The 27,335-nt window shown below is 40.7% G+C and overlaps 2 protein-coding genes and 2 long non-coding RNA genes across 4 annotated transcripts; all 4 read right to left on the bottom strand.

Moving 5' to 3' along the window:
* Nucleotides 1-11,509: 11,509 nt before the first annotated feature.
* On the bottom strand, nucleotides 11,510-15,135 carry LOC109953115 (uncharacterized). The gene is made up of 5 exons (XR_002273848.1): nucleotides 14,887-15,135; nucleotides 14,762-14,788; nucleotides 13,735-13,761; nucleotides 12,603-12,647; nucleotides 11,510-12,327 (listed from the first exon to the last, which is right to left on the bottom strand). It is a non-coding gene; the product is annotated as an uncharacterized LOC109953115 (long non-coding RNA).
* Nucleotides 15,136-15,371: 236 nt separating this feature from the next.
* LOC109953110 (histone H1.11L-like) lies at nucleotides 15,372-18,238 on the bottom strand. The gene is made up of 13 exons (XM_020588512.1): nucleotides 18,194-18,238; nucleotides 17,972-18,025; nucleotides 17,794-17,823; nucleotides 17,394-17,678; nucleotides 16,998-17,051; nucleotides 16,866-16,904; nucleotides 16,496-16,543; nucleotides 16,360-16,410; nucleotides 16,187-16,249; nucleotides 16,019-16,066; nucleotides 15,868-15,912; nucleotides 15,604-15,720; nucleotides 15,372-15,391 (listed from the first exon to the last, which is right to left on the bottom strand). The coding sequence occupies exons 3-13, from the start codon at nucleotides 17,798-17,800 to the stop codon at nucleotides 15,372-15,374; spliced, it is 777 nt and encodes a 258-aa protein (XP_020444168.1). The 5' UTR covers nucleotides 17,801-17,823; nucleotides 17,972-18,025; nucleotides 18,194-18,238.
* Nucleotides 18,239-18,915: 677 nt separating this feature from the next.
* LOC109953116 (uncharacterized) lies at nucleotides 18,916-19,902 on the bottom strand. Its single transcript, XR_002273849.1, has 3 exons — nucleotides 19,801-19,902; nucleotides 19,659-19,721; nucleotides 18,916-18,951 (listed from the first exon to the last, which is right to left on the bottom strand). It is a non-coding gene; the product is annotated as an uncharacterized LOC109953116 (long non-coding RNA).
* Nucleotides 19,903-19,970: 68 nt separating this feature from the next.
* On the bottom strand, nucleotides 19,971-25,983 carry LOC109953113 (triadin-like; the record flags this gene model as incomplete). The annotated part of the gene is made up of 10 exons (XM_020588514.1): nucleotides 19,971-20,053; nucleotides 20,160-20,291; nucleotides 20,414-20,620; nucleotides 20,822-21,242; nucleotides 21,369-21,610; nucleotides 21,861-21,887; nucleotides 22,265-22,314; nucleotides 22,945-23,089; nucleotides 24,287-24,337; nucleotides 25,743-25,983. Coding segments are annotated over 10 exons (1,599 nt in total), but the record flags the coding sequence as incomplete, so codon positions are not given.
* Between the last annotated feature and the right edge of the window lie 1,352 nt (nucleotides 25,984-27,335).

The following is a 27,335-nucleotide window of genomic DNA, read 5'->3' as shown; positions in this document are numbered from 1 at the left end:
TGATGAGACGTTTATTTCAGCACCACCATTAGGTAAAATCCTCCAGAGTCATTTTAATAGAAGAAGAAAACATTTTAGTTTTTCTGTTTGGCTCAACAACGACACGCTGTACGTAATGAGTGAAGGAGCTACTCTGGCTCAGACTCTTAAAGGTGCACTGTGGAGCAGTTTTTACAAATGCCTCACTGTGTTGTTTGTATTCTGCATGATGGTTGATGTGGTGATGGTTATGCACAAAAAGGCAGAGTAACCCACCAGCAAAGACAAAGAAGATGACGACTACTAGCTGGAATTGCAAAATTTTAACTATTCAGAAAATCAATTTTGCAAATTTTTTTGTTTAAAACCTCACTGCACGTTTTGACGAGAAACGCTGAAAGTAAATATCATTCTGTTTGCAAGTAAAGTCAAAAGAACACCTTTAAGTCTCAAATGCCAGAGATTCCTGAGAATGTATGCCCTACAGCCTGCAGACCACATCGTTTCAGTAATGATAGTGGTGGTGATAATGTAATATTTACAAAGTGAAGTTGTGGCTGACCGTGATGGACCGTCAGCCCCAGGAAATATGAAAGTTGGCAGTTTCCCCAATATAAATGTCAGTTAATGGGCTAAAACATGCAATACCAACCTCACACGGTCCACGTTTTAGGATTGGTCACTTTTTCAGTAATGGTGTTTTGTTCAGTATTTTACATGATTAAAGTACAGCATTTTATTGTAATTACAGTCAGAGTTACTAGGTTGACATTCAGCAGTTAGACAAGAAACTGCTGCAGTAGACACTTAAAGTGAAAGAGCCTCTGTTTTCTGTTTTCTCCACTGTGTTTTAATACTTCTGACTTCCCAGAAGACTTCTTCGTATGAAACTGCCACCAGCTGAATGTGTTTTATGTATTACAAGTTCTTCCAAATCTTTTATTCACCACAGGTTTATGTTGTGACATGCAAAACGTGTGACAGCTGAATGTTAGACAGGCCGGCGGATCACGGAAAGGCCGGCAGGCAGGAAGTGTGAGGTGGCCAGCTGCAACGAGAGCAGACAGCTGCAGTGTTAAACTCTCACAGCAGCGTATGTGGCATGTCAGCCCCACTTAGAACAGCACGGCAGCTCCACTCTGTGCAGAGTTGGGTCAGACTGTGGCGTCAGCGGCATACTCCTCGGGCCCTGTGTGATCTGTCTGGCTCCATTGCAGCTCGAGTCCCATTTAGATGGCTATAATAGTCTGCCTTGTGATGATGATACTGTGTTTCTATTGAATCTGTTATCAGGGAACCGGTGCAGCAGAAAACAGTTCTGGAAATGTATGGGTTATTTCGTTTTGTTGCTCTTATGTACTGCAGCAACAACATTTCCCCCCATAATTACAAGTAAAATTCAATACTGACATCAGTGATAAGGATAATCAGTATGGTTTAACACAGTAGAAAACACTGAGCACAATCGTTGCTTCACATTCAGTTCTGTCAGAATGAACCTGCTCTTGATATGACCCAGTGACTGCAGCTTATTGTAGGAAGATTACAGCCCACACACTGCCCACACACTGTGTTCATCTAAGTCATTTTGAGGCTATATCCATGGATGGATTATTGAACGGGCCTCCCAGGCACAGGCCCAGGGGCCCAAGGGGTCAGGGGGCCCCTAGACCAGGGTGGCACTTCTGTGGGAGACATTCAAATTACTCTAAAAAGTAATGAAATAAAAAAATAATCGATGTAAACATATCGCTTTCACAATTATGGGCCAGATGGACGGACGGACAAACCAAAAACATAATGCCTTTGGCCATGACTATCGCTGGCGCAAAGGCATAAAAAGATACAAAACCACTAAAATAGACACAGAATGACTAAAAAGATGCCAGTAACAGTAAAACAACTACAGAAATATGCAAAAATGACAAAAACAGACAAAATGACTACAATGAGGTGCAAAACAAAGAAGAATTAACTCTAAATGGCTAAAAACAAATGCAAAACAATTACAAGAAGACACAAAGAGACGATAAATAAATCCTGTCGTTGTTCAATCTATGAAACTTGCTCTCAGGAGTGTAGGAGCAGTAGGGGGCTTTCATATGTCTGTGCCCAGGGGCCCATTGTCTCATGATGCATCCATGACTATGTCAGAGAGCGGCACAGTGTTGTGGCGGTTAGTGCTGTCGCCTCACGGCAAGAAGGTTCCAGGTTCGAGCCCAGGACCCAGGAGTCTGTGAGGAATCTGCACCTGGAGTGTCCCTGTGCCTGTGTGGGTTCTCTCTGGGTGCTCTGGCTTCCTCCCACAGTCCAGAGACATGCCCCTAGGAGTGAGTGTATGTGGCTGTGCATGTCTACATGTCAGTCCTGTGATAGATTGGCGACCTGTCTAGGGTGGGCCCCGCCTCTTGCCCAGTGACCCTATTCAGGATATGTGGTGTAGATAATAGATGGACTATACCAGAGGTCCCTGCAGCAGCAGTAAAACTGTCATTCATGTTGCACCTGGTTTAAAAAATAAACAATAATATTAACGTTTCCCCCCAGTCATTGGTTGGCTAACCTTTGCTATGGGGTATAAAAAAAAAAATCACACCTCAAACACCGGCAATGAATGTTTCAGGCAGGAGTGTGATCTGTGATCTGTTTTTACTTTATTTATTTATTTATTTGTTTGTTTGTGCTGAATGTTTTCATATCAGCATTTTTTTCTGGTGATCAGTTAATCTGAGTGTGACAGTTCTCACATTCAAAGGTAACTACTGTACTTTTGAACTTATATAATGAATGAACAAACAGCCACATTGTTCTCTGGCCAGTTTAAATCAACCGACGCTTTGTGGATATGTAGAAATGCTGGTTCTGTGCACATCAGAGACGTTGCACCAAGTGTGGGTCGAAGGTGAAAGCAGAAAGATTTCTGTGCATTAGCAAATAGCAAAGATGTAAAACTCAGACAGGACTGAGTGGAGCTTTTGCAGTATCAGTGTGGATCAGGCTATGAGTGAAGGAAAACACAGAGGTACCACACACACACACACACACACAGAGCCACTGTAGATGCGTAGATGCTTCCGGTAGTTAGGATTTAGCAAAACATAGTTTAGCTGACTCTCACTCACCACGTCGTGCAGAATTATTTTAAGGTTAAAGTCCTAGAGGTTGGTGTCAGAGGCTGCTCCTTCTGAAATGTATTGTAAGTAGAGGACTTTGCACACAGTAACAGGTGAAGATCATTTTATTTATCAATGCATACTTTCTGTTTTACCACACAAGTTTTTTTTGGTCAGCATTTTATTCATTTTTAGACCTTCCTTGTTGATAACATGGGGGCAGACTGGGATATGTTGTATGAACTGTAAACAGAAAAATGAGGTTAGAATCTGGTTTTATTTATGAAATTCAGCATTTTGAATGTTACGTCTGTAACAAACTGGTTCACAGTGCTTTCAGATGTTAAACCCAGGCAGGCCGGTGTGTCGGAGGTCCTCACTGATTTGCCTGATTGATTAATCACATCTGAACACAAATTGTTCCTTTCTGTGCTGGTTTTGACTGGAAACTGTGCACGTCTGTCACCAGTACTTAAGAATGGGTTTGTCTTATCACAGTGTTGATTTATAGTGAGCATTCATCAGCTAAACAGTGCTGTCTTACTGTAAGCACACCACTGAAGACTGTTATTGTCCCATGCAAAATAACACCAACTGTGTGTTATTTCATCAAAACAAATGTCATAATCAAACAATGCCCTGGAGGACACATTTAGCTGCAGTTCACAAGCAGTTAACATTTGTGAAACATGATGGTGTCTCCATGATTCAGTTTCCTGTGGGAAAACACCTGTGTTTTCTGACCCATCCTAACATGGACTTCATCACTTTGTAAAGCGATTAAACTAACTTCTCCTTTTCTCGTCTCACAGCTGCTATGATTAGAGGTTGCCTAACTATAACACAGTGCTGCTGGTCATTATAAGCTTCTCCCACAAACATATGGACTTGTTTTTTTATTGGAGGACAGTCTCCCAGTTTGCACTGTAGCTCAAACCAGACTAAATCACTTTGTATGGCAGAAAAACAGCGAGTTTTTCTCAAGGACCTGATGACTGGTTTTGGATGTGCATGCTCTTAAACACATAGGCAAAGATACAATATTTGAAAATGTTGTTTGTTTGTTTTTTAAGTATGATCACACTATTGATTTTGACTTTATTTTGGTATGTTTAGATACTGCAGTAATTAGTAGACCTCCATGACGGTGCCAGTGTAGATTACAGGACATTTTCTGATGAAAATACAGAGTTTCCATGTGTAATTTCCCTTTGAAACATAAACAGTGAATGGGAAACTCATACCAGTTTGGCATGTTGTAGAAGAGAGGACATGACTGCAGTTCATCACCTGGTTCAAACGTCTGTCACTGAATGCAAAGGTCCTCTGCTTCTCAGCGCGTTTCACAGGCAACCTGAACCTGATACAGGTGTGTAAAGACTTGCAGCAATGACAGCACGTGCACTGTATAGATCAGTTTAATTAAACACATGAAGAGTGCTGTTCCAGAACAATCGCTGCCATGAAAAAGTTGATTAACTGTGTTTAGCTAATTAATTTCAAGCCCTTCTTGTTACAATAATGCATCGTTTTGGAATCAGACTCTCTGTCGCACCCTTTGTCACTGTGCTGCAGTCTTTATGTTCTTTGCAATGATTTTCCTTGTTGGAGATTGGACCAACAAGATTTATTTCTCACTGACTTTGACTAATGTTTGATTTATCTCAACCAAAGCCAGCCCTTCCGTTAAAGATCTAATGTATTAGTATTTGTGCTTTGCAGGCTTGGACACTGAATGATATGTTTTAATGATTGTTAATTCTCTGCAAATGAATGCATTACTTTCAGTTGGTGGTATATTTGTTTAATTTGCATATCACTGTTCTTTGATTGTATAGTTGCAGTAGGAGCTGTAGGGAGACCAAAATCCAAACTGAGTTGTGAAGTGACTATGAAAAGCCAGTACAGTATATCATAGGAGCAAAAAGCTGTTCTGTTAGCAGGTGTTAAATGTATAAATGTCCTTAAAGACAGTTTGCTGAAATTCATTATGTAAAATGAGCAAAATAAATATGAACACATGTAGATTTTCTCACTGCTGACGTTTATCTTGTTTTTGTTTCTTAGGATTTGTCTCACCTTTACAATAATTCTATAATGTGCTATTTGAGAGGGGGGAGCGGGGTCTGAGATGTAACACTGTCCCTGGTTCTGCTAATGGTTCCACCTTCTCCCCTCAGCCATGGTTTTACTTCCTCAGGCCTGCACTAATCCCAGTCAGCTGACCGTCCCCGCCCACCCACACACCTGAGCCCAGTTTCCTCATCAGCCCAGCCAAGTATTTAAACCTGCTCCCTGGTTTGTTTTGGGTTTATCTGGGAGGGATCAGGTGGCAGACCAGGTGGTGAGAAGAGCCATTCACAGGTAGGACAGAATGTGAAAGTGTAATAAACGGCAGAATAACAAATATATGCTAAAAGGAACGGGAGGAGGGAAGTAAAGATATTTGTATTTCTATTACACAACCAACACAGAAGCACACTTTAGGAATGGACAGAAGAGAGCAGTGCTGCTATAGCTGGACTAACACTAGGTCATTGTGCACTAAAACATGGACTGGTTCTGACTGGGAGGTAAATGCTGGTGTGGCGCAACAGAAACTTTGAGACAGACATTAATTCAAAGTGCCAACTGCAGCAAAAATGAAGTATCCTGGAGGGAGAACAGCGAGGAGGAGGAGGAGAAGGAGTCACTGATCTCTCACTGGAATCGGGACTGAAATCCGACAGAAGCTGTTCCAACATTTCTCCATAACATTGGACTGGATAGACACATAGTCACATTTGGAATCTGCAAATGGCCAATAGAGGACAACAGTTTGCCTTAGCTGTGTGTAGTCTGCCACAAATTCTATGAGATGAAGATGAAGATTGTTGTGTGTCCTTCCCCTTGTGTTCGGGTCGGCACCGACCCGTTTTAAGGATGGAAGATGGCGCTCGGTGCTCTCTCCACTAAGTCATGGTTCTTCAGCAGCTATACATGTATATGATGCACAATGTGTATCTAGTTACTAGTTTGGACACTTTTTTAATTCATTGATCTGATGTATATGATGCACAATGTGTATCTAGACACTAGTTTGGACACTTTTAATTCATTGACCTATTCCATTATTAGAATTTTGTTTTTAATGTTGTAGAATTCAACCTCTTGATTCTTAAAGAAAAAGAAACTCTAATAAAGACAAAAAGAAAGTTTAACCAAAATATTTGAGCAAAATTTCCCTGCTGCTCCAAAGGTTTTTGGTCAATGTGGACTTAATCCTGCAGATGAGTCGCACTGAAACATATTTCAGGACAGACACGTGCCACTTACGTGCAGCCCTGTCTTCTAGGGATTATCAACCTAAATGTATTGCTAATATCTTCTGGAGTAAATGTAATAAATGTTGTATTTGCAGGCGACTGTGCTGTACTACTATATTCCCAGAAACATTTAAATTTGCCACTTTCTGTTGTTCGGCCCTGAACATGTTCTACTTGGAAATGTCCTTTTTGTATGGTGTAGTGGTTAAAAATAAATTAGATTCCAGAAGAACTATGCCATAGAACAGTATGTACTTCATATATAGACATTATTTGTACTTATTTTATTATCTGTACTTATTTTAGCTGAGTGGCTCTGGTTCATTAAATACATGTGAGTGGGGCATGTGATTTGGCAAACAGGAACTAGATGCTTCCTGTTTTCGGAGTCCATCTCAGGGTGTTGTTTCCCGAAACTGAAGACAGGAAGTTAGGTTTAGAAATAGATGCAACAGCATAAGGGAGGCGGCTGATAAAAAAGTGAGCCTGAGAGAGTAGAGAGGGGATGACCATGCTGCAGTAAAACAGTAGACGGGGTACCTGCTAGGGACCCAGCCGGCTGGGGAAGGATGACTGACTGGGGCTGACTGATTCAGGACTGATAACAAAGGACCTGACTACTGACTGTGGGCTGACAACAGCTGACTGGAGCTCTGACAACTTTCTTATGCTTTATCTATCACATTGCAGGAGGAGAGTCTCTGTTCTCTGTTCCCTAACTATAAGATTATCTGTTTAAAAGCATGTAAAATGTAAAGAAAAACAGTAATAATGTCACAAATGTCTGAAAATATTTATTCAAATTATGGCTCACAAACTGCATTTTGGTGATTCTACATATAATACAGCAGACAAATATCACTCAAATCCCTTTTTAGTAGCTGGAAATGTCACTTCTAGCCTTTTTGCTTGGCTCCTATAATGTGACCTTATCATGTAACTACATTAGACATTTTTGCTCTATAATACATGCAACAGGTAGTTTATGCTGTAGTCATTTCCAAAGTTACACTCTGAGACTAAAACACACAAATGTCCTCTTATAACTTTTTCTGTGCAAACCAGTAAATGGCTTTGCATTTATTTTTCACCGTGAGCCCAACGAGATGATCAGTTACAAAGGGCACCAAATAAAACTAACTACTAACTACAGTCTTTGCACAGCTCTGACTACTGGTTTGTGCAACCCTAAGGAGTGGTGCTACACGTCAACCAGTGTCGCCACCTTTGTTTAAATTACAGCATCATGCATATTACATAAGAAATCATGAATAAAATAAGTGATCCTTCTAAAAGAAACTCCAAACTATATCTGTTCGGTGGAGCCTGCATCAAAAACATTTATACGGCTCCTGCTTTCAGTATTTATTGGTGCACTTACAACACAATCGGGACTGGATTTAAATCCTGAAAGACTAAAAAACAATCCCAGCATCACTATGGAACTGTTCAGTAAGTAAACATCAGAAAATGTGAACTGAATGAAGGTGTTAAAAAGGCAAAGTTGTTTTCAAAGCATCTACTCTGGGATACACCGGGGTTCACACATGGCATCACTGGGTTCCAAATGCTCATTCTGTTTAGAGGATCTTAGAAAATCCCATCCTGTGGTATCAAGACCCATCTATTTTATGATACAAAGCACACATATCAACCACCAGGTGACATTTACTGCAGGCTTTTGAAAGTCTGTTAACAGCTTTAACTGCATGTTGAACTCTGCCACTACTTTTCACTGTAAAGCTTCATTCTTAAATCGGTCTGATTAGATTTTTTAGCCTGATCACATCATGTTTAATAGACTGAGCCTTTCATGCTTGTATATTAGAGGAGTAGTTAGTCATTTGGGGAAACTTTCTTCCCTGCCAAGCGTTAGATGAGACTGACACCCCTCTTATAGGAGACAGTTAGCTTAGCATAAAAGCTGGAAATGAGGGAAAAAGTTAGCCTGGTTCTGTCCATAAGAGAACAACACCCACCTACCAGCACTTCTAAAAATCAGTAATTAATATGTTACATCATTCATTATTGTTCCTTTTGATGGAAATGCATCCAGCCAAAAAAATGACTTGTAATCCCCACAAATCTAAAGTGCGTCCTTTTACACTTTGATTTGTGCATTGATTAATCAAACTAGCTCACTGCAAGAACTCAGTTCTCAAGAAGAAGAATAAATAGAGAGTAATAAAATGGGAGAAAATAAGCAAAATTACCTGCCAACAAAAAAAAATTCATCTGCCAAGGTTTTTAGGAACAAGTAAAAATAGCCTCCAGAACCTATAGAGATACAAAGCAGCTTTGAACTTGTCAGTGTTAATCAACCTGCTCTATAATTCCAGTTGTTCTAATTTCAAGCATTAATTTACTCAGAACCAGTGTTAAAATCTCAGTAACAAGTTAATATCAAGATAATCGAGGACAAAAAGCTTGAAACAAGTGAAATGTTCCAACATAAAAACTTCCTGGTGAAAAGAAATATTCTGTCAGTTTAAAAAAAAAAAAAAAAACAAGCGGCTGTACCTTGATTTAAGGTATTTCATCTTAAACTTCACTTTTTGCAGTTTAAAATGTTAATTAGTGAGCTCTAGAGGAGCAAATAGGTATGAACCGTGTAGCTGTTCTTTCATGTGACAGACATGCTTGGCTGTTGAGATAAGTGCCAGTCAAGTTTGTTCAAATATATATATACATATTTTATGGCAGGTGCATTAACTCTCTCTGCATCAGAAACATGCCCATGACTTGCTTGTGCATTTTTATGTGCTTGCTGACAGAGCACAGACAAGCGAGGGACCAGTTCCTGAAGAAAGGCTCCACCAGTGGTCAATCGCTCCACAGGGAGTGGTTTGGTCGGTGAAGTGGTTAGTAAAGGATAATTCTGAACAGCATTTATAATTCTGGATAAAGAAAAAAGAAATCAATGTAATTGACCCACAGAAATGTCAACGGGAAATCCAGTCCAAACTTTCTGTGCTCGAAAGATGCAGAAAAACAAACACGACAGGGTTTGTGCAACAGATGTATCAGAGAAACGTGATCTGCTGACAACAAAGAAGAATAAAATTACAGCAGCGAGACACAAAAGTGAAACACAGGAATAACCAGTAAATTCAGGAGAAAAAGCAAATTTCTTGTTCTTAACAGCATCATCCAAACATGTATTTAATGTAATTGGGGATGTAGTCAAAGTTTAAAAAAACGGTATTCCACCTTTAGGTTGACATGAATAAAAACAATAAACCTGTAGCCTGTTGTACAAGCCAATGTTTACCTGTTTTAACTCCTGCTAATCACATTAATAACAATAAATGCATCATTGCAGCACATAACTGCAGCTACACTGTGTAATTCCTGTCAGTATCATATATTTTCAGGGAGTCCCGACAGCAGAGAGTCACAACCAGACTACTGCTGTATCTCTATATGATCCTCCAAATAAACAGCTCATTTATGAGCTGAAGATTTCACGCTACATTTCAAAGTGTTGTAACACCACTCTGCTCAATGTAAAGACCTCGTTAGACTAAAAAAAACAAATAAAACATGATGGCTCTTCATAGATTTCTCAGGCCTGCTGATCAAAAGCCTGCAGGGCAACAGAAAGGCTCATTTCACACTTGAACGTTTTGACCCAGAGTTTACATCAGGCCTCAGGCTAAAAATCAGAGTCCGCAGTTAACATGATCACTATGCCAACAACAAACAACTAGTTAAGACTGTATTTGAGAGCAAACGGTTCACTGCTGTTGTCTAAAGCTTGATTTACACAGGTGATGTTTAAAGGTGCAGCGTTGACATGCCTAGCTGTCTGTGTGAGAGCAAATGCTCAGGTTGAGCTCACAATCAAGAACTCCAGCGATTTCTGTTGCTTTTATGCCTCTGTGCCAGCGATAGCCTAAAGTTCCGGTCAGTCCGTTTGGCACAAACATCCACTTGGCTCAAGGATGTACTAATAAGATTTGGGTGGTCGGTCACTGTGCCCTCATGTCTGCCCCATTCCCGTGAATTTGGCTGACTGTTGGAGGAATACAACTGTGAAGTTCTAGATTCCATCTTGATTCTGTATATTCATTTTGTGATGTACAGCATGTTTGTGCCGCTCCTGCATTTGGTCATATCCCCTCATGTCTTTCCACTAACTCTGTTAAGATTTACACTAGTACTATAATGTACAAACAGTGAGCTAAAGGCAAGAAGCCCCACCTTATGGCCATGGCCTCTTGTTAGCTGGTAGGTGTCCCTTTTAAACCACACACTGAAACGCCTCAAACATCAATACAGTTTCATTACTGTTCTAAATCAACGTATAAGAGTTCTTGAACCACACATGATCACAGCAGCAGTAGGACCTTATGCTACAGCACGTCACCAGGAAACAAACAGTAGATGACGTGACCTGAAATGATCACTGCTGAAACTGACAGCACTGAGGGGCCTGGGTTGACATGCTAACATACTCGGAAACAATGGGTGTGCATGACTGTTAGACTAGTGTGGATCTCATCCCAGGTGTAAGCCCAGAGTGAAAACCCCCTTTTGGTTCTTATTCATATCAGGCTTTCATTCAGTAAGACAACAGCATCAAATCTGTGGTAATGTTCAGCAGTCGTGTTGCGAAGATACAAAACCAGAGCTGTGAATGACTGAAATTATGACGACGTCTCAGGCTTAAAAAATAAGGTGAAGACGAACATGGTTCACATGACATTCATCCACTGTGGCAGACATCACAGCATCTCATGACTTGGTCACTTCAGGACATCCTGGACGGACTCCCTGTCTCTGAACAACTTAAAGCAGCTGATATTTATGTCTAAGACCATGTAAGAGTTTTGAGATCGGATGTGATCAAGTACATGCTACTGTATTCATGAATCAAACTTATTTTGTTAAGAGACATAAACGTACAAAGGTACCTTGTTGCAGTTCTAGGTGACTTAAGTTTAAGGAAAATGTTTTTAAATGGTTTATCAGCTATTATTAGTTATAAAGCAGCATCATGAGAAACTTGCTGTGTAAATGTCAGTGTTTTTATGCCTCAGTTACGTTTCTGATTTTAATGGTATAATTTAAATTTGAGTGCCTTTTGATTAAATAACCGCAGTTTCATGCTGGATGCTGTCACTTCTGTTAATGGGACTGATGGATGTTCACTCATGATCAGAGACAGGGAGGCTGCTGGGATCAGCCGTGGGAGCTCCTGGGATTCGACCCTCCACATTTATATGTTAATCTATAGATGGACACAGCTCAGCAGCAATAACACTGCCATTAGGAGCAGATACCCGTTGCAGCTTGCCAAATCAGTGTTTTTAGACACAAATTTAGAGAACAGATGCAAGTCTCATCAATGCTGCGATGGTTTATGTAGTTAACAATGCAGAATGCCACCTGCAGCCAGGTTTGCCATTAAAACCCAATACAAGTATTTTGTTTTCATCTTTTTTTAGTAAACTTAAAAATGACCAAGTTATGAACCTTTTTCCAAGTGTTAATTATAAACATACAGGATGTTATGCACATTAAGTTAAGACTATTCATATAAAGGCTTCTCTGTTTGACTATTGTCAATGATTGTCATATAACCAAGACGGTGCAACCAGCATCAACACTAACCCCAGGAGCTCGACCACAAAGAGAGAAAATAAATTAAAGACAAAATGCTTCTGTTTGAATGAGCTTTCCTCTGAATCTAAGGAAGCCACAGATTCAAACGTCTCCCCCTGCTGGACTGGGGATGCACTGCTATGAGATATGAAGTGAGAGGTCACACTTGTCCTACTGCCCCGACGCCCTGGCTGCTCGCTGCTGCTCCAGCATTGACCTGAGTGCAGGGGACATCATGGTGGGGGGCATGGCTGGGCTGAAAGGTCGCAAGGGGTACTGTACATTTTTGCCAGGGACATAAACACACTGGAAGAATCTCTGGCCTGTGAAGACAGCAAGAGGAGGTGGATTGGTGACTGAAGAAGGGGGTGAAAGGCAAAATGAAGTCCGAACTGAGCTCCAACTTAGACAACTTTTCAATGTGGAGTTTTAAACCCAAACTTTAATTGGTATGAAGCAAACTGAGCCCAATCTTACTAGTCCCTGTTTGTTAAAAGCTTTGCAAAATACAATCACAGTCATCAGGGTTTGTTCACTTGTGGTTTTGTGGGAAGTAACCTCTCCTCACTTACAGTAAAATCCCTTTAAAAACTCTTACCTGTTTTTTTCTTTTCTGTAGTGTTGTCTTCAGTCTGAGGCTCCCCTGCAAGAAACGGGAACAACTTGAGATATGGGCATCGTGTGTGACTATGCTTGTGTGGAAGAAATGAAGAGGTGGCGGATGATAAAGGTGAGTGTCAACGTGCATGTAAGGAGGGACAAGAAGAAAGAGACAAAGGTGTCATGCAGTGATGTCCCTTTTGAATTCATAAGCTCTTTTCTTCTAAAAAAAAAAAAAGTTCAAATTGAACTTAAAGCATTTTTACTGAGAAATCAACTTACACAGTACCTTGATATTTGTTCCAACTTGTGTATTTATTTTTTGCCAATTGTCATTAACAATCAAAACACTTAAAAATAATTTTTCTGCAGTGATGAGGTACCTAATTTAAATGTTGGAGTTTACCAGTGGTGCTCAGCAGATGTTGAAGTAACATGCATGAAGAATAACAACTATTAGGATTCAATGCTAACAAAAGATTAGCATGTGAATGTTATGGAGGGAAAGACTGGTTAAACTGCTCATGGTAGTTAACTGTATCAACATTTGTTGGCTAAATGATGTTGACAGCCAACTCCTAGCAACAAATGTTCAAATTCAAAAATCTAACTAATGTCCAAGTGCAGTGGTGGGTTGGATTAAATGGACCATATGCTCTAAGTATTGGGTGGTACACTCCATGTGGTAGTGAAATCTCTAAATAAAACACTTCTTTATAGATACATGAGTGTTTGCCTGCCCTAAGTTTCCAAAACAACCCAAATTCAACAAATTACAGTTAAATAGAGCTGTAAATTTAGGTTTGGGACAATGAAACGGGAGCAACAGAGTCAGATATTAGGAAAGTGTAGTGTCACTGTGGACAATGGGGGGGGGGGGTTGATGCTCCACTGGATGACTCAATAAGAACAGAACACTAATAATTCAGTTTGGTGTGTTTCGGTTTAGGGGTTTAACCAGTTCAGGTCAGTATTATCGTTGCAATGTTCATGAATCTCTTCAAATAACTCAAGGCCAAAAATCTCATCTTACTTCAATTGAATTCTAATCACTTTCTAATGTCATTAAGAGAGAAGGTCTCTTCATATTAAGTTAACCAGTGGAGTAATGCTGAGAATTAACTGAATACCTCAGGCTTTACAGGACGCTCTCTTCTCTATGAACGACAAGCATATGGTAGAAAGAGTTAACTGTCAACATGTAAAACGCGTGTGTTTGTGTGTGTGTGTGTGTGTGTGTGTGTGTGTGTGTGTGTGTGTGTGTGTGTGTGTGTGTATTCAGTCATCAGGTGCTAAGAATGTCTAGAAGTACTATGTTAGATTTACTTGATCCTAAAGAAGTCTCTCAGTTCATCCAAGAAGCTTTTATCATGTCTTTCAAATTGTGGGAATTTAAATTTCAAGGCCTTTAAACCATCTTTTTCATTCACTTCACAGTGTTGTCAAAATTGTTTGTGCTCTTGTCAAAACAGCAGCAAGATGTACAGTCATAGCAACTGCTAATGTGACACAAAGCTCCAATTATTTCTGATTTTAAATCATATTACTTCAACACAAAGGTAAAATCCTGACCATGCTAGGTGGCTAATGCTACCAGAACTAACATGTTAGCTTTAGATGCTAACACATCCAGAACGAAGAACCCCACATCTGAATCCAGTCTGAGTCCTCTGGCTGCTTTTAACCCTCTCCATGTCAAACAGCCAAACCCATGTTAACCCTGGTTGTTGCTCTTTCTCTGTCCCACTCTCTCTGTGCAAAAGACGCCACCTCTTCACTCTGGCAGCCGCTGGTTCAGACTTTTAGCTGGCCAGAGCTCCTCCATGACTGTTGGACATGACTACTGGCTGGAAAAACCCTTCTTCTAGCCTTGGCTAGGCGGCAGGTGGGGGATAACGTGTAAACTCTCAGTTAATGCAGCTTTAAAGTCCCACAAATGTCATGAACAACCCAAAGACGTTTTAAACCCAGAAAATCCTGACCCAGCCACATAACTGGTAAAGCCTCTTGGATGAAACATCTTCCAGACAAAATCTTTGACTAAGTCCTCCTGGATAAATAATACAATCAACACTGAGGTTCACAGACGTGTTAATATCCCTGATGATGGCTGGTAATTATTTGAGCTGGAGATACCTTTGGTGCTCTCATACTCACTAGCTTGTGCTGGTTGTTTTTCTTTATCTAAATTTGAGAAGGGGCAACAAGAGACTGGTCAATGTAAAATGTACATGGCACAGACAGTAAATGACTCATTTTCTAAATGTGTTTTAATTCCATACCTTGAACCTCCTTGACAGATTTCTTTTCAGCTTTCTCAGCTTTACCTGAAACAGGAGAGACAGCCCTATTACATTCTGCCAAATGACTCCGTAATTGTGGCGTACATTTAATATTCTTATGCTATTATTCCCCTCTCAGTGTAATTCAGCTTGACATGTTCCTAATTAGAGCGCTATCATGCATAAAACAGCCCATTTAATCACATAATCTGCGACTGTGTCTGATGTGATTTGTCTTGAAAGATGCCAACGGAGACCAAACAACACATCATGTTTTGTTTGTTTTGAGCTTAACTTGACCTGGAACCATTTTTTTGGCCATGAGCAGTGATTTTATGAAATTTTTGCTAGTTGCCTAGTGCAGCTAAATTTCATATGATATGACTTCAGGAAGATTTTGCTCCCAGAAAATAAATATTTCAGGCCCCTTGTAACATCACAACCTGACATTTTTAGGGAGCTGGTGCTGCAGGTGAAACATGGCCCTATTTGAAAGCACCATCACCTACAGAGTGTTATCCAAATGTGCATATATTTAAATGAGTACGTACTTTTCTTTTCCGCCAGTAATTTTGACTTTGACTTGGCTGAAAATAAGCGAACAATAAAAGGTTTCAATACAAAGTCCTGCTGTGCTTCAGCAGCCAGGGAAAGCCTGAATGCTCAAAGTAAATCATTTCTGCCTACACTAGGGAAAGTCAATGGAAAGCAACTCACCTGGCTCAGAAGAAGATCTGGCAGGTTTCTCCTCTTTGGCCTGAGAAGTCACATTCACCCTCCTGACAGCTTCTAGTCTCGTCCTCAGTCTGAGCGGCTGTGGACGTGGCTCTGGATCTGTTTAAGACAAATACATCATTTCAGCCTAATTCTGGTTTAGCCTCTGCATAGACAGAAAAGATAATGCAAGGGAGAAATTAGGGAGAACTGGATGGTGGGAATCTTAAACCATAAACTGATACAGAGTGTTGTTCAGAGTCGCACCTTTCTTGACTGTCGATGCTTTGACATGGCTCTTGACAGGTGATGCTTATGAGAGGAGCAAAAGCAATTAGTTTCCAATCATCTTTCAGGTCACTGATGTGAATGATGATTGACTTTATGCAAACTGATGAATGTCGGCATGTGTAGGTACCTGTCTTCTCAGAGGCTGATTTCCTCTTCTGTCGAGTAGCTGCAGGCTCTAACATAATGAGCAGAGAGTCGTGATTAGTGGCCTGAATAATTTGTTTTCTAAGGGAAATATCTGCTGATCCTTTGTGAGGAGGAGGAAGGAGGTTCTCTCTGTTAGTTTTCATATCACCTTTATGATGTTTAGTTTTCTTAGCCACTGTAGCGCTTTTGGTTTGCTGTTTTACGGCTGCCTCTGTAAAAACAAGTTGCAGCCAAATGAGAGACTTGAAAGATGTGCATCCTACATCAGGCTTGTTTTTTCTGTGATGCATAAAGTTTGTATTCTAGCAGAGTGTTCATTACCTTTCTTGGTCACTACAGGATGTCTGCTTTTGTCTTTTTTTGCAGCTGGCCCTGCAGCAACAAATACAAAATAAGTACATTATAAGTTTGAATAACATTTTAATTCAGCAAGATGCATAGCTCCACAGTTATTCACCTTTTATTGCAGGGCTTGCTTTGGTTTTGTCTTTCGAAACGGCAGTATCTAGAATTGGAAAACGTGTTGAATTATGTTGCAAACTGTCTGTGAAGCAAAGCTCAGATGACTCCCTGTGTCATCCATAACAAGTGCACGGCAGTGAAAACAACAAACTGCCTCACTGTAAACATAAATTATCTTTCTTTGTTTTCTCTTTGGCCACTGCTGCCTCTGGGGGATAATTGGAGCGAGATGGCCACGCAGAATTAATTTCCCATGATGAAAGCATTAATGTGGCACGTTGTGTGACACTGCACTGTACATCACTGTTACTGTTAAATGTTCCAGTTAGCTGACAAATATAACATTTAGCACAAGCATACAGCACCTTTCTCTGCACGAGCAGCCTTGGTTTTCTTCTCTGCAGCTGAAAATGACAAGACATTAACTGTTGTTCAGCAGCAGTAATTAGGTTTTGTGATGAGATGAATGCGAGTTCAGCTTATTAAATCATTTGTACCTTTCTCAGAAGACACAGCCTTCACTTCTTCTTTAACAGTCTCCGGTTCTTTTACTAAAAGGAGTTTAGAAAAGTCATGAAAGTTGACGTGTGGTTCACCTCTGTGCTGCAGAGCAAGGACAGTTTGGCCATGTTGCTTTATATCGGTATTTCATATTACACTTAACAGTTCAAAATCTATTTTTATCTAAGGCATGGCATAATGTTTTGCTACGCAGTGTCACCTGTAAGTCGAGCTTACCACCTGTTGTCTGTGCACAGCTCTGCAGCCTTATCTGGTTAAATCTACAGGCTCCACTCTACGTTTCTAACAGTTTGTTATGTGTAATCTCATAAAAATATAAGAAAATGTGTTTTGGGTAGCTGTGGCTTCAGAAGGTTCAATGTGGTACTGACCCTGGACTGGAACTGCAGCTGGCTGAGCTTCAGCAGCTGGAGTCTGGATCTCAGGCTGAACAGGAACTTGTTGTTCTGGGGACTCTGGCTGCACTGGTTCAACTGGCTGGACTGGTTGAACTGGAACTGGTTGAGGCTGGATCACTGGCTGCACTGGGGATTGATACGGCTGATACTGTGCATATAGCGGCTGCATCGGTAGAGGTGGCTGTTGTTGATAAAGAGGCTGCATCGGTGGGACTCCAGGATGGACGGGGTGGGTGGTTAGAACAGGAGCAGACGGAGCTGAACATAAGAAATTATATGCCTGTTTATTCCATCAGAGAATACAGAAAGATATATGATCACAAGAAGAATGGTCCTATTCTGTTAATGTATCACTTAGAACCGATGTAATTACCTGACATGGTTGGAGGAGGGTACGGATGAACTGGATGGTAAAGAGTTAAATTGACATTTCAGCAAGTTGCCATTGCAGGTAAATGGACGAGATCAGCACGTGTGAAGCCGACCGTCACATTCAGAGTTATAAAATCAAGACGAGCATTTTCCCAGTATGATAACAGACTGCCACTTACTGAACCAGCCAGGTGGGGTTGTGTAGTAGACTGGTGCAGGTCTGCAGGGGCCGGCTGAAACAGGACAGAAAATCTACCTTAGCTGTTTGCTTCATTTGAAATGACAATTTTGTGTAGTAGATTTACTATACTGATTTCCCTCCAGGTTACTAGATGAAAATCCTTAAATATGGTAATTCTCTATAATGGATATTTATGCTTGTATAGATAAAACCCCTGTACCTTCTTGTCCAGTTTCTGGGACCTCTTCTTGTCTTTTGGTCTCTGTCTCTGTCAGAACAAATGGCCATATGTAAAAACAGTCCTCTCCACATGGTTCATATCAACTACATACAGCACTGTCTACCGAGGAGAGATCTACTCTCACACGATGGGTGTAAATATGACTGATGTCGCTGTGTGAATCACTCGCCTGGTTTGGAGATCTTGGTCTTCTCCTCTCTCTTGACTATTTGTTTGTATTTAAAAGAGAAAACACCTCATAATTAAAAGTTGTGACTGAAATTGTAAAGCATTTTTGTTAGAAAAGGTGAACCGTAGCAGTAACATTTAGTGTAACTTTGTGATCGTTCTGCGACTCGTCGTTTTTTACAGCTCAAGTCTCATCTCACTCATCCACTGACTTTCAGTAACATCACGGGATGTACCTTTGAAAAAAGAAGGAAATCTCCTGACCCTCCTCATTTTTGACTCCAGACCTACAAGCCTGGGTAGAGCTGGATGCATAAACATAATTTACTTCATTAGACCACAGTAAGAACAAGAACTAACAAAAGACTAAGGTGCTATAAATACAGTGTGTTAGTGTTACCTGTCCTTTTTGGCTTTTGTTCTGTCTTCACAGCTTCACACTCTTAAAATAAAATAAAAAAATTAAAAATTAAAAATGTCTACTTACTTAGATGGAAATCCCTTTAGTCAAAACCTGAAACTGTTATCAGTACCTTTCCTCCTCACAGCTGAGACCCTCCTGGGAGCATCTAAAAACACAAACGTGAGGTCACAGACACAAATAGTGATGGACTTCTCCCTCTGTTCGACACAGCGGGACACACATATATTCTCTTATTCATCATAGCAAACAGTTTATAGTCTAATATTGGTAGCAAATATGAAACAAAAAAGTATAATTATAGCTCAAACAGATGTCTACACCTTCACTACCCCATGAATCAAAATGCAATGGGTGCAAAAATAAGTTCTCTTGTCGGCAACTAACTAAACTTAGTTTAATTTCTTTTTAAATTTCAAAGTTGTGATGAATAAATTGTCATTTTCTCCATCAGTTCCAGGGCAGAGTAAAAATATTTAATGCAATAACTTAACATAATACACAGTACAGTGACATAAATAGTGCTATATGTAATGGCACAGCACTATACAAAACGTATCATTCATTGTCTCTGTTACATACTGTAGGAAGTTAATTAGGAAACAAAAAATAGGAAAAACTTTTAATTTTGCTTGTTTTGTGCAAAAAAAGTAACAGCAAAGAGGTTTTCCTGCCTCCCTGCTGTGCTATCTTGTGACACAGTTCCTTTGATTTTCTGCTTTTCTTTGTTATTTGTGTCCATTTGAAGCCACCAGCCTCTGTTATCTCATGCAAATCCCTCTGGTCTTTACAATATTTGCACCCTGAGTTTATAAGATGAAATGTTATATCTAATGTTACAGAAGTAGCACAAACCTTTCTTCTCTGCCGTCTTGGTGACCGTCTCTTTGGCTCTAGCTGAATGCAGACAGGGACACACTGGAGCCACACGCAGGAAGTTAAAGTTGCACCGAATTTAAAATTGATAAAACATTTGTAATCCTCCTCAGCCTCTTACCTGTGGGCTCAGCCTTTGGTGCTTCCTGCTCAGGTTCAGGCACAGGTTTGATCACATGTACTGTCGCCTTCTCCTCCTCATCGTCTTCATCGTACTCGTCCTTTTTATCTTCAGGTTCCTCCACAGATTTCTGCGGTTTGACCTTTGGCCCCTCATCTGCTCCTTCGTCTTCAGGAGCAGACGGCTGACGGGTAACTGGGGATGGAGGCAGGCGCTGGCTCAAATGTGGATTCATCAATAAGGTCACTGATTACTGTGGGGCAGACTGTTCTGGACCAATGAATGGACACGAGCTACGTTTTCCTATTAAACTGGAACAAGAGAAAACACAGCAGCCATATGTGATGTGTGATACTCACCAGTTTCTTCTGTTTCAGCTTCCTCAGTCTTGCCTTCATCATCAGCCTGACTGGTCGCCTCCTCTTCCTCATCCTTGTCTGCCTCAGTCTTTACTGCCTCCTCCTGGACAGCAAACGCTGCTGCAGCTGGAGCTACAGATACACAGGATAGTTTAACCTTAAGGATTCACCAAATTACATTTACGGCTTTCAAAGACCCCGGAGAAGAAATGAGTCCATCCGAGATGAAGCTGATCAGCGATGCTGCACTCTACCTGCTGGCAAGATGTCATCAACGTCATCTTCATCTTCTTCATCCTCACTAGGTAAAGACTTGGATGTGATTTCTTTTTTTTCTTTGATCTTTTTTTCATCTTCTTGATCAAAGGTGAACTCAGCTGAGCTGGTATCGATATCATCATCATCATCATCATCAGTTGTTTCATAGGAGGTGTCGTCACTTTCTCCATCAGACTCTTCATCTGTTTTAGGAGAAGTGTCATAGTCATCATCACCTAAGACTCCACTGTCGGTAGTCTCATGGGGAGGGACAGCCTCCTCTTCCTCTTCCTCCTCTGCCTCTTCATCATCATCAGTGACATCAGGTTTGACATCTTTAACATCAAGTTTGACAGGCAAATCTCTGTCAAAGCCAAAGTCGAGGTCCTTATCTTTAAGGTCACTGGCTTCCTCTTCATCTTCATCATCTGCAAAGTGCTCAGAGGAGGCAACAGAGACGTCCTCATCTGATTGGTCCAGATCATCATCAGTGTCTTCAGAGACATCGATGTCTTCTTCCAGGTGTTCGAGTTTACGGACATCATCTTCTTCCTCATCCTCACTAGCAGCAGAAATAGGAGGAAGCTCATGCTCTAGGTCATCATCACTGTCTTCTGCAATGATGTCATCGCTCTCAGATGTTGTGACACCCTCATCTTCCTCCTCTTCACTGGAAAGAAGTACAGATTCACTGATGTCTGAGGTGTCAATGAATGAATCCTCACTAGTATCATCTTCATCGGGCAGAGCTGCTTCTTTGTCACTGTCTTTGATATCGACAGGTGTGTCAGACTCCAAATCAGGAGACGCAGCTGACTCTTCATCCTCAGAAGTAGAAATAGGTTCAGGAGAAACTTTGTCTTCCTCAACAGACTCTTTTACTTCATCATCTTCTTCATCGTCAGCAGTCTTATCTGCCTCCTCTTCCTCATCATCCACAGATTCTTCTTCCTCCTCCTCTTCCTCCTCCTCACCCACAGCTTCTTCTCCCTCCTCCTCTTCCTCCTCCTCCTCCTCATACTCATCCTTCTCTTCATACTCCTCTTCCTCCTCTAGTTCTTCCTCCTCTTCTGCATACTCCTCCTCTTCCCCAACAGCCTCCACTTCATCTCCCTCTTCTGCTTCCTCCTCTTCCTCTTCTTCTCCCACAACTTCAACCACTGGTGCTTTTTTCTTTACTTGCATCTCTATAACTGCAAGAAATACGTTAAAGTAATTTTCTACAAAATAAAAATATAATCATGGGCAACAGCTTCTCTTAAATTAACCTTTTCAAAGCACAAACCCATTGTAACCTTTTTGGGGTTTGTGTCATGCTGTTCCACTCATGGAGTTTAAAACCGTGTAACACTTAACTTGTGAAGCATCTAGTATAAAGACATTAGCATCCAACCATCATCGTGTCCTTGTCAAGCTCAGAGCAGAAGATGACGAGGTACAAACCTTTACTTCGTGACGGCAGAAATTCTCCTAGAGCACACAAAGGTACAAACAAATTAAACATGAGTACAGATTCAGTTCCATCAGGGCTGCTACACTTTGGAAATCCATTCACATACAGTGCATTAATAGTTTAGTAGATCTTTAATAGGCAGCATTCAGCGCTGAAAGCTAGTGAGAATCAAACGTCCTTTTTATAAGAAACTATGCAGTATTAGTGCAGGTAGCAGTGAGAAACCACATGTACTTTAGGAGTAATTTCCTGTTGTTGGCTCCGTTAGTCTACTATTACATGGTGGGAATCATCAGTTATGATCTATCTAGAGTTAATCTTCACAGTCCCAGAAATATAGTAGTTTATGATCTATCTAGAGTTAATCTTCACAATCCCAGAAATATAGTAGTACCTTTTGCTTTCTTAATCTTCACCTCCACTTGCTCCTCCTCCTCCAACCATCTTGAATCTTTGAGATGGTTCATAGATGAAGTTGGCTTAAAATTACCACCACAGTAATAATCACCTGGTCATGTTGTCACCTAGTTTCATGTACCCTCAGCCACACCTTTCTGTGAGCTTCTAACCAAGGAGTCGTGTCTGTCTGTGAAGGTAGCAGCATCTCGCAGTGGCATCTGCCTTATAAGTTTTCATTTACTGATTTCAGTTTATAAAGTAACATTTGCTCTTGTTGCAAAAAGGCAAAGCTTCTGCCCTCAGAGTCAAAAAGCGGCAGTATAGTATACATGCTGTTCATTATAATGGCTTGTATTAGTCAAAGCAAAATCTGTAGTGTGGCTTTAAAAGAGAGAGCTTTTCACTGGATCCACTAAAATGACTTCTTGTTGCAGATTTCATGCTGGTGGCAGCACAGCATCAGTAAGAAGTTTGAAAGGCAGTCAACAAGGCTTTTATTTATCTCACGCTGGAGCTGAATGATCAGTACAACAGGAAATAAAATCAAAAGCTGCACAGCTACAAACCTTTTTTTCTGACTGCATAGAGAGTTCCTAGATAAAAGGGAAATGAGTAAATGCACTGTAAGATGCTCATGAAACAGCTCAGATGAATGTGTTGTTTTCTGTTGTGCACAGAGTGGGTCTGAACGTACCTTCATCTTCCTCGGGAGCGATCAGGTTGGCGGCATATTTCAGCATTCCACTGATAACGTTTGCTGATTCATCCATGGCATCACTCAGCGCTTTCATGGGGTCTGAGCCGATCCTGCTGAGGCCTCCTGGTGAGCAGGTACATGAATGCAGGCACACAAACAGTTGCTTTAGTCACACATGTAGTTGTTGCCAAATGAATCCAGTTTTAGCTTCCTGCACATTAAGAAAATGGTAGACAACATAAACTGTATAGCAGAAGCTGAAATGAAAAGCAGAAAACTAGTTTTAACCAGTGTTCCACTGACAGGTGACCCCGCATCCAGTTTAACCACTGCAAATAGCCCTTTACATACTGTCGCATGTTGCTGTGCAAATAGCACTTGAAACATCACAGACCCTCATTCATCAAGGTAAACAATATTCATTTTTCAACAATATAGGTTTTAAAAATGTTTGTGGCTGAATTTGGGCTGACATCAAAATGTTACTTATTTAGGAGCCGTGCAGTAATTTTATTAAATAGAAGTTTGCTAAAGTCTCACAGTGCTTCGAATATGCATTTGTTTGCAAGATGGCCTGATGAACGAGGGCCAGGGTTCCAGTGCAGAAGCCATCATAACATGATTTGCGTTTTAATCAGAGCAGAACTGAACCTTGAAGACGGGTTCAGAAACTGTGGAGATGTGAGATTTTCTTTATTGCAGCTACAGTGTCATATGCTCAGTTTGACTTTTAATTTTCATCCTTTTCAAACTATCAAAGTTTTAAACTCACCCAGCCACAGTTTTGCATATCTCACAATATAATGAGCCCACAATGCAACCGGCTCTACACATAAGGTCAACAGGCAAAATAAGTAGTGCGAATCAAAATGTATTTTTAAACACTGAAACTTGTCAGAAGCAAGACCTCGAGCTTATTTTATTTTGTAGATGAAAATAAAGCTCAATAAATCAAGCTCATCTGAAGTTCATATATTCAGCTCCATCTTTCTGGTTGGAATCACTTGTACTGGTTTTTCAAACCAGCCCCTTTGTTGTCACACAGAAATATACAGGAAACACAAAGAAAGCTCACAAAATGATGCACATCAGAGAAAACTGCCCATAACAACACATTGCTGTATATCTGAATACTGCTAATGTTAAGTTTAAGGGTAGCGGCAGCAGAAATGCAGAATAAAAGCTCGGCGTCCTTTGGCTGTGAAGGACCTTCTGGCATTGGCGTCTAATACTGTCAGTCAGTACTGGGTTCATAGTTTCTACTAGTGACTCTAGAGAAGCGTCTGATCTGGGGAGTTAGTAGCAGGTAAGGTGCCTTGCCTCTATGCCCTGAATCCTTTAAAACCTTCCTGACGCCAGGAGGTGGGTGACCTGGTTGGATGAGAAACAAAGTGTCAGTAAGCAACGACATTAAGCACAGTGTTGAAGCGAAAAGAGGAGGAAAGGAGACTAGGAGACGATAAGGAAAGAAAGTGAGGTGGTGTGAAATAAAGTATTTGTGTTTGTTGGTGACAATAAGGTAGTAACTGCTCTCTACATGAATTTAAATTATTATTGCAAATCAATGCACAGTGATTTTATAGTTTCAAAATGAGCTATTGAATATGGAAAATGTTTCATTAGGAATATGACAGTCAAGTGTGTTTTGCTTCTATGTTATTCCAATTATTTACATGACTTTGTATTCATTTACACTCAGAATACTGTATGGGGCACTTCAACACATGAAGGAGGGAGGAAGATGTTTATGTTAGGGTTAGAAACCGAAGAGTTGAACACAACAAATGGATGAAGTTTTGGAAGTATGTGTTTCTTTAAATATTATGAGGGGATGGAATGAATGCTTGCAAAAATTAGTAGATTTTAGACCAGGGCAGTTTGATGCACAGTACAGTACATAATAAAGATAAAAATCATAGTCCTTGGCTTCCCCTTCTTCACAGTATCTAGTTAAAAGGACGTTTTATCCATTTACTGCTCTGCATGGGAAATTAAACACACACAACATACAGTGTCTGTCCAGTCTGGAGATGCACAGCTGACACTTTCTGCTGGTTTGACAGCAGCACAGGCAAAATAGTCATTAAATCACTTTGAAATACATTCTGGAAACTTCAGAAACTGATTAATAACTGGTTTCACTGCTGGCCATATAGGCAGGGTGACGGCTCCCTTCTGGTTCCACTGACCCCACATGTTGAAACAACAAATGTTTGGCATCAACTCATCTTATGGGCTGATAATAAAGCAAGACTACATCATCAACGACTGGTTTTGAATAATAAAACTTCCAATAAAACCTACATACAGGAAGAATTGTAAAAAGTTTTTTCTCACTTACTAAATAATGTGAGTAATGTGTTGAGTAAAAAATATCAATCTGCAAATTCAGTCCAAAGCCTTTAGAGGTTACAACAATGTCCCACTTAAAAAAACAAACAAACAGAACTTTGGACTTTGCTACAGAAAACACAGTAACCTGAGTTTTTAAACCACTGAGCAACAGTGTCTCTGGCACCCAGGTGACGCTCCTGAGCACAGCCGGCCTGACGACCACTAACCGGGGCTACGTCGGCCAAACTCCTAACCCTCAAAACCAAGTCAGTCTGAGCTGGAACCTGTCCACAGCTAGCCCAAATTCCACCCAGGATTTTATACATTTACATATAGGGTTCAGATGTCTTAAACTAAAGCTCTTCTGCTTCCAGTGAAAACACACCTGTATGTGAAACTGAGAAGCTGAGAGGTGACGACAGGCAGAATCCTCGCTCCTTACCTGAAATGGCCTTGTGGTCCATCACATCAAATATGATGATGAAAACACAAGACCATGTAACGATGAGAGCCAGAACTAAAATCCAGGCCAGCGGGGAGCTGAAGGTAGCATAGAGGTCGTCAGTCAACGTCTTCTTGGAGGGACGTGCAGGCAGTGACCCGACGTCCCCATTCTTACTGTCGATGACCATGGTGGTGGTGGTCGCCACCCGGGCTGAGGAATAAAATGTAACAAACCATGGTCAGATATTGGTATTGTTACTGGAGGTGCTTGTACTGTATATGACAAGTCTGGTGCACTGCAGTCCTGTCTGTTAGAAACAAGCAGGTGGAATCTTTCTCCCTGTCCTTCTTTGTGCTTGAAACATTGTTCCTTCTCTTGTTTTGCATGTGAATATATTAATAAAAACATGCATAAAGCACAATATTACCGCATGATCAAGGGTATAATAGTGGGTATTATTATGATAATAGTAATAATACTTTTAATTAAACAAAACATTTAACAACAAGAAGACAAAGTGACTGAGGTAAAAGCAGAGAACCAGATTCAGACAAGGTTCAGAAGTTACATTTGATGCAGGTTGTTTCATTCACAGGGGAGCAGGTGTCTACTAGAACCTGTGTAGAAAGCGGGTCAGTTTCCATTTATGCTCAAAGTCAGCAGTAACATTTCTCTTCATGCTGATGTTGCATAGTGTTATTTCAGTCAGTTTTCTAATTGGAAGCCAGTGTAAAGCATTTTCATTCATATAGTATAATGTAGTGCAATGAAAGACAACAAGTAGGCTAAAAGATAATGGATTTTGTCTCATGACATTAGCTCCATTGTGGCTGCTAATGTTAGCGTGGGTGTAGCGCTCAGGCCACCTGTTGACTCTCTTCAGCACTGATACTGCTGACTCAAACAGCATAGCAGCCCTCTGTGCACATGTAGATACACACTCCTCCGTCTAACCTCGTAACTCTGATTCCAGCAGGTCTGTTCAAAATATGAGTGATGGAAGATGAAGCCTCCCACAAGCTACTGTACGAAAGCTGTGATGGCACTGAATGGTCTCAGTAAGTGGGACTGGGACAAAACACATTCAGTTGAGCTGTAGTTGAGCTTTTCAAAATAATAAGTTTATAAAGAGAACCAAACAGTCAAGAACACGTTTTTCTGTGGCCCTATGACACCAGTGTCCGCCTTTCCACCAAGAGCAAGTTCTTTTTACAACTAAGTTCACTGCTATGAAATTTGGTGATTCCTGTGGATTTTGTTAAGCCCTAAACATTTACGTAATTTCACCACCATCGTGAGCTGTACAGTAATTTCTGTAATGTAAATAATTATTGAGCAATGAGACAGTTCTGCTTCTTTTTTCTGGCTTTTAGCATTGATTTGACCACACGGAGTACTGTGCTAACGACGTCTGCTGATAGTTGGTTTGTCAGTCCAATCAACACTTTGGGCACATCTTTAAATGTACTGGTCAGATAGCCATGGAATCTGGTAACAGTTCAGAGACTGTCAGGTCTTATTTTTGCTGTTAAATATTGGGTTCCAGCAGCACTAAGCCACTAAATCCACGTTGCTCTCCACTTCTGTTTT

This window comes from Monopterus albus, unplaced genomic scaffold (assembly GCF_001952655.1).
Source record: "Monopterus albus unplaced genomic scaffold, M_albus_1.0 scaffold547.1, whole genome shotgun sequence".
In the NCBI taxonomy this organism is placed as follows: Eukaryota; Metazoa; Chordata; class Actinopteri; order Synbranchiformes; family Synbranchidae; genus Monopterus; species Monopterus albus.
The sequence above is the reverse complement of the archived record's forward strand: the minus strand, read 5'-3'. Positions and strand labels throughout refer to the sequence as shown.